We start from the raw sequence: 6,733 nt of genomic DNA, 5'->3' as shown, positions 1-6,733 counted from the left end.
TGGGAGGTGGAGCTCCGAGGGAGACGTTAAGAGACAAGAGGCTTTGGGGTAGAGAAGGGGTGATGGAGAAGAGAGCGGAACCCATACCAGTCAGGCACCAACGGGAGAAACAGCCTGTACGGAGCACATATTAAGGGATATTTGGGGAAGGAATTGGATTCCAGGATTGTGGCCACTGGCAACTCTGAAATCCACGATGTGGGTCGTCAGGAAGGGCAGGCTGGAACTCAGGCAAGAGTTGCTCTTTAAACCTTTCAACTGACTCAAACAGGCCCACCCAGATTAACTAGGATGATTTCCCTTTGTGGACTTGAATCACATCGCCAAATACCTTCGCAGTAACACGCAGATTAATAACTGGGGATGTGACACATAGAGCTGACCATCAGCGTCCACCCCTTGGCAACTTGGCACTTCCTTCTCCTAGGGCTGTCCTAACAAAAGATCATGGGCTGGGTGGTGTAAACAATGGAAATTTATATTCTCTTGGTTCTGGAGGCTGTAAAGTCCAAGATCTGGGTTCTGACAAGATATGGTTCCTGGTGAGGGCCGACTTCCTAGCTTGCCGATGGCCACCATCTCATTGTGTGCTCACACAGCACGTGGGGAGAGGGAGATTTTTCATGTCTCTTCTTTTTATAAGGATCCCAGTCCCCCTGATCAGGGCCCCATCCTTAGGGCCTCACTTAAACTTAATTCCTTCCTTAAAGGCCCCATCTCCAAATACAGTCACATTGACGATTAGGGCTTCAATAGATGAATCTGGAGGAGAACACAAGCATTCAGTCCATAACAAGCACCTTTAACTCATCTCCTTAGGTCATACTTAAAAAAAAAAAAAGGAACACAATGTGTTCCTTTGAGACAAATTGTCTTAAGGTTAAGCCCAAGAGTTGGGATCCACAGGTTCACTGTTTCTGTCTTTGATGCTTCTGATCGGGAACGTTGAGATCATGCCTACCCTGAAGATGAGGGCTGCCTGTGTGTATGCATGCTAAGGTCGCTTCAGTCATGTCCGACTCTGCAACCTCATGGACCGTAGCCCGCCAGGCTCCTCTATCCATGGGTTCTCCAGGCAAGAATACTGGAGTGGGTTGCCATGCCCTCCTCCAGGAGATCTTCTCAACTCAGGAATCAAACCCATGTCTCCTGCGGCTCCTGCATTGCAGGCAGATTGTTTACCACTAAGCCACCAGGGAAGCCCAGGCTACAGTCTATGGGGTCGCAAAGAGTCGCACATGACTGAAGCTACTGAGCAGCAACAACAGCCCTAAATATGCTTGTGGAGGACTTCCCTGGTAGGCCAGTTGGTAAGACTCCACTTTTCCACTGCAGGGGACACAGATTCAATCCCTGGTCGGGGAAGTAAGATCCTGCATGCCACATGGCCAAACAACAACAACAAAAAAAACCAAAGCATAATTAAATACACTTGTGGCATTATTTAAGGGCTCTAGAGATAATAGCTGTATTAGGCCTGCAAAAACCAATTTAGTGCATCCAAAGCTGCTATCAATATTGCCATCGTTCACACATCATATCCAACTCTTGATGTCTTGGTTTGCATAACCTTCATCACGGTGTATCCCTGGTGTCATTAAGTTCTAATGGCCATTCTCCGAGTGGACTTCATTAGCTTGGCATCACAGATGATGGTCCAAGTACACTTGGTTCCAAAAGAGGCCCAAATGCCTGTCCTTAATGCCAGTGATAACCTTCCTACAGGAGATTGACTCCACTTTGGTATTCATGCTAGGAGTCAAAGATGAGATTCTGAAATTCGGTGAAGCATGTAAATGATTAAAGACAAACTGAGACATGGTTCCTGTGTGCGATTTGCCCCCCTGGAACTGCTAGCAGTGCCAGCAACGGTCCTGAGGCTTGCCTCTGCAGTTGTGACATCATGCATTCGAGACTGCCTAGGAGGAATTACTGAACAGGAAAGTCTGCAACAGGCAGGCTGCCGGAAGACAGGTTTCATGAGGTATTTCAAAAGAAGTTTCCAAAGGATGGAGGAACGCTTTTTTTTTTTTTAGTATTTCTTTATTTGTTTGGCTGTGCTGGGTTTTAGTTGCAGCATTCCAACTGTTAGTTGGAGCATGTGGCATCTATTTCCCTGACCAGGAATCGAACCCAGGCCCCTTGCATTGGAAAGCATGGAGTCTTAGGCAAGGGAGTCCCTGAAGGAAGATTCTTTGCTCCAGAGGGCAGTCCTGGAGTCATCTGGAATTATCAGAGATGTATGGAGAAGTGTTCAGGAAGTCCAGTAGGAAATGACAAGCTGAGCCTGACTCTATCATGGTCAAGGATTAAAAATAGAAAAGAAAGAACAAAGTCACACTTCCACCTGATATGATACAACCATCCAGAGTGGGACTGAAAACGGGCTCTTTCTCCAGAAGGCAATGTCCTCGTGTGATAGTCCCTCTTCTCCTTTGATATCCTGTAAATTAGATGTCAGGACTCTCCAGGTGGCTCAGTGTCAAAGAATCAGCCTGCCAATGAAGGAGACGTGGGTTCAATCCCTGAGTCGGGTAGAGCCCCTGGAGAAGGAAATGACAACCCACTCCAGTATTCTTGCCTGTAGAATCCCATGGACAGAGGAGCCCCGAGGTGCTACAGTCCATGGGGTGGCAAAAGAGACACGACTTAGCAACTGAACGACAACAACTTACATATCATGATATAAAGCTAGTTATTATTAATATGTTATAGGATAACGGGGTAGAAGAGGGAAGAAGAAAATATTTGGTATCCGCATGTATTCATAACAAAGTAAGGAAGAAATAGTCATAACTGTGAAGTCCTCGGGGGTGCAACTAGTCACGTGGCTTTGGCTTCCTTGTCTTCCTTCTCCACTGCCTGGTCCATATTTCCCTCGCCCTCAGCCAACACCTCACCTGCCCAGGGTGGTGGCCCAAACCTTTCTTTCTTTCTTTCTTTTCCGGCTGCCCTACGCATCTTGGAGCTTATTTTCCCAACCAGGGATTGCACCGCATCCTCAACAGCGAAAGCGCAGAGTCCTAACCAACAGGACTGCCAGGGAATTCCCCAGACCTTTATTCCTGCAGTCTCTCAGCCCTTAGCAGTTCTGCCTGAATTGGGTTTTGTGGTTTTCCGTTGAAGTTAATTACACTAGGAAGAGGTATCTCGAGGGATCTGCTCTATTCCAGAGCTTCAGAAGAGGAGGAGGAGGGGGTGAGTGGAGCTTTAGAGCCCGGACCCGGTAGAGGCTCTGACCGTCTGGCGCCCCCCACAGGCTGCGGACTGAATTACCACAAGCGCTGCGCCTTCAGCATCCCCAACAACTGCAGCGGGGCGCGAAAGCGACGCCTGTCGTCCACGTCTCTGGCCAGCAGCCACTCGGTGCGCCTGGGCACCTCCGAGTCCCTGCTCAGCATGACTGATGAGCTGGTGAGCGGCTGGGGGAATGGAGAAGATGAGTGGCTGGAGGCTGAGGGGGCTCTGGTGTGGGGGAATCTCACTGGAGTGTCCCTTCCACTCTTGACGTCTGATAGAGCCGTAGTACCACCGAGCTCATCCCTCGCCGCCCTCCCTCGTCCTCCTCTTCATCTTCTGCCTCGTCCTACACCGGTCGCCCCATCGAGCTGGATAAGATGCTGCTGTCCAAGGTCAAGGTGCCACACACCTTCCTCATCCACAGCTACACACGGCCCACCGTCTGTCAGGCTTGCAAGAAACTCCTCAAGGGCCTCTTTCGCCAGGGCCTGCAGTGCAAAGGTCAGCGAGGGCCCCAGGGTGGGGGTGGGGACAGAGTCAGAATCTGCCCCCACCCACACACACACACACTCTAAGAGACTTAGGATCTCAGCTGGGCTTGTGGCTGGAAACAAGAACCTCTGGCCTGTTCTTTAGAAGCACAGGGTCTCAGAAGGGAGTGCCCTGAATCCTGGTGTTCTAGAACCTTTGGAATTCCGGAATCCTAGAACCTCAGTCCTTAGAAACTTGTAATCCTAGTGCCTGAGAAATCTAGATTGATATGACTCTCAGCATGGAATTCTAAAACTATAGAACTTGAGAATTCTCAAATCAGAGAATTATAGAAACATGTTTCAAGACTTCTGGATCATAGGATTCAACAGAATGAATCACAGAACCTTCAGTTCAGTTCAGTCGCTCAGTCGTGTCCGACTCTTTGCGACCCCATGAATCGCAGCAGGCCAGGCCTCCCTGTCCATCACCAACTCAGCACAGAACCTTAGACTCAGAAATATTAAAGCTCTCAAATTATAGATTCTCAGGTGTCCATTGTTCGTTTTCATACCTTATTCAAGACTCCCCAGTGTATTTAATTGCATTGAGCAACTACAGCTTCATGCAACAAATTCTGGAAAATTCTCTTTTCATATCTATTCTATGACAAATATTATCTATGTCCTTGTTATGGTTTCTTAGATACACCCATCATTTAAAAGTGGGCATTTAATTTCCAAATACATGGGATTTTTAAAGTTAAAAAAAAAAAGATGCTCAGAATGTTACAACTTTAAAACCATAGGAAGCGAGAATGATAGTGAAGTGAATCGCTCAGTTGTGTCCAACTCTTTGCGACCCCATGGACTATAGCCTACCAGGCTCCTCTGTCTATGGGATTTTCCAGGGAATAGTCCTAGAGTGGATTGCCATTTCCTTCTCCAAGGGATCTTCCCAATCCAGGGATTGAACCCGGGTCTCCCGCATTGTAGACAGATGCTTTACCATAGAAACCTAGAAACAACACTTTTGAGTCTGAGAAGTCTAGAACCATATAGCCTCGGAGGCATCCTAGAAATCTAGGATCCCAGAACTTTGAATGATCAAATTCTGGAATACCAGAAGTCTAGATCCATAAAAAGTTAGAGCCATCCAATTCTAGGATTCATCAGAACAAGCAAATTCTAGAATCTTAGATGTTTGGCGCTAAAGAACCATAGAAACAAGTTCTAGGTTAATGGGTGTACAGAATCCTAAGAATTTTGACACTCTCAGATTCTAGAGGCTTAGAAGTCTAGAATCATAGAAGTGTAGAGTCACTAAATTTAGACTCTTTGAGTCCTAGGACTGTCAAGCCATGAACACTTCATCTGGCCCTCTTCCATTTAATCGAGCCACTCCATAGTTGAGGACTTTGACTCAAAGGCAGGATGACCAGAGTAGGACCAGTTAGCTTTCCTGCCCCACAAAGCAAGAACAGACTCTTTTGAGACTAGGGGCTAGGGGGTCAAGGGTTAACCCTTAGAGGTGACCTCTCTTCTCCCCCTCCCACTCATCTCCACATTCCTTGTCCTCCTACCACCAGATTGCAAGTTCAACTGTCACAAACGCTGCGCCACCCGCGTCCCTAATGACTGTCTGGGGGAGGCACTCATCAATGGAGGTAAGAAGCTAGGGGTGCTGAGTGGGAAAGGGCGACAGGACTGGGTGGAGGTCCCTCTGATTTCCCTGTCCCCCCAGATGTGCCCATGGAGGAGGCCACTGATTTCAGCGAGGCTGACAAGAGCTCCCTCACAGATGAGCCAGATGACTCTGGTTTCATCCCCGGCTCCCACTCGGAAAATGCTCTCCATGCCAGCGAGGAGGAAGAAGGCGAGGGGGGCAAATCTGAGAGGTACCCAGGGCCCCATCCAGCGAAGGCCCTTCCGCGTCCCTACTGTGGGTTGACTTCACCCTGTGCTTTTACATTTCCCAGTTTCCTGAGATCTGTTGCAGGAATAGCAAGCAACCTGGTGTGGCTGAAGCAGGGAGAACGAGGGGAAAAGGATAGGAAGTGAAGCCGGCAGGGGATACTCAGATCACAGTGGTCACCCCGAGTTTCCTCCTAGTACTACCGGCCCTGGCCGCCTGGAACCTCAGGATCCCTTTCTCCCAGGTCTTTCCTATCACTAACAGTGATAAGCTCTCAGAGCTGGACCTTGAAGCACTTGAGAAGAGAGGACTATTGGGAGAGGCAGCCTATTTCATAGATGAGGAAATTGAGTCTCAGAGAGGCAAAGAGAAGTGGCCACAGTCAGTGAAGTCCAGTTTCTCACACAGGGATCAAGAGATCGTTGGCTCTGGAGTTGCACGGCCACTTAATTTTTCTCTGCCTTCATTTCCATACTGTAACAACAGTATGTGCACAGCGGCACAGAGAGGCTGAGCCACTTGCTTGGTGTCACACAACTGGCTCCACAATCAGTGGGTTCAGGACTCATTACCGCTTACTGGGGGCCCACAATGTGCCAAACACTCTGCTAAACTGTTAAGAAGGGCTTCACTTCTCACAACACCACCTTTGGTTGGAGAAACTGAGGCACGAAGAGATTAGTACTTGCCAGGCAGCCTGACTTTGGAAACCAGCCTCTTAATGTGGGTCTCTCAAGAGTCGCCTTCCTCATTATGGTAAATCTGGAAACACAGGCAAAAAAGTGGGGCCGAAATCGCCCTAGCTACCCAGAGATTGACTCCCACTTCCCCACCCCTCCCCCTGCTGTAGCCCCAGGCACTATGGTTATTTTCTGCTTGTAACTTTTCACTCCTTCTCTCCCCGACTCTCAGCTCCCTGGGGTACATCCCCCTAATGAGGGTGGTGCAGTCAGTGCGACACACAACGCGGAAATCCAGCACGACGCTTCGAGAGGGCTGGGTGGTTCATTACAGCAACAAGGATACACTGGTGAGTGGGGGCGGGGAGCCAGGTAGGTGGGGCTAGAGTTGGAGGAGGTGGGGTTTGAGGGGGCGGGGCTGGTTGGGG

At 49.0% G+C, this 6,733-nt stretch overlaps 1 protein-coding gene across 6 annotated transcripts in view; it reads left to right on the top strand.

The window, feature by feature from the left end:
* PRKD2 (protein kinase D2) overlaps positions 1–6,733 on the top strand; it is a 34,552-nt gene that overhangs the window by 9,266 nt on the left and 18,553 nt on the right. For all 6 annotated transcript variants that reach the window (XM_010852641.1, XM_010852642.1, XM_010852640.1 and 3 more), the window contains 5 exons: positions 3,260–3,414; positions 3,519–3,741; positions 5,300–5,377; positions 5,455–5,608; positions 6,538–6,655. In XM_010852641.1, the coding sequence (XP_010850943.1) occupies positions 3,260–3,414; positions 3,519–3,741; positions 5,300–5,377; positions 5,455–5,608; positions 6,538–6,655 (728 nt within the window). The remainder of the gene's footprint in view (positions 1–3,259; positions 3,415–3,518; positions 3,742–5,299; positions 5,378–5,454; positions 5,609–6,537; positions 6,656–6,733) is intronic.

This window comes from Bison bison, unplaced genomic scaffold, assembly GCF_000754665.1.
Source record: "Bison bison bison isolate TAMUID 2011002044 unplaced genomic scaffold, Bison_UMD1.0 scf7180017864313, whole genome shotgun sequence".
Classification (NCBI taxonomy): domain Eukaryota; kingdom Metazoa; phylum Chordata; class Mammalia; order Artiodactyla; family Bovidae; genus Bison; species Bison bison.
This window is presented reverse-complemented; position numbering and strand designations above follow the sequence as displayed.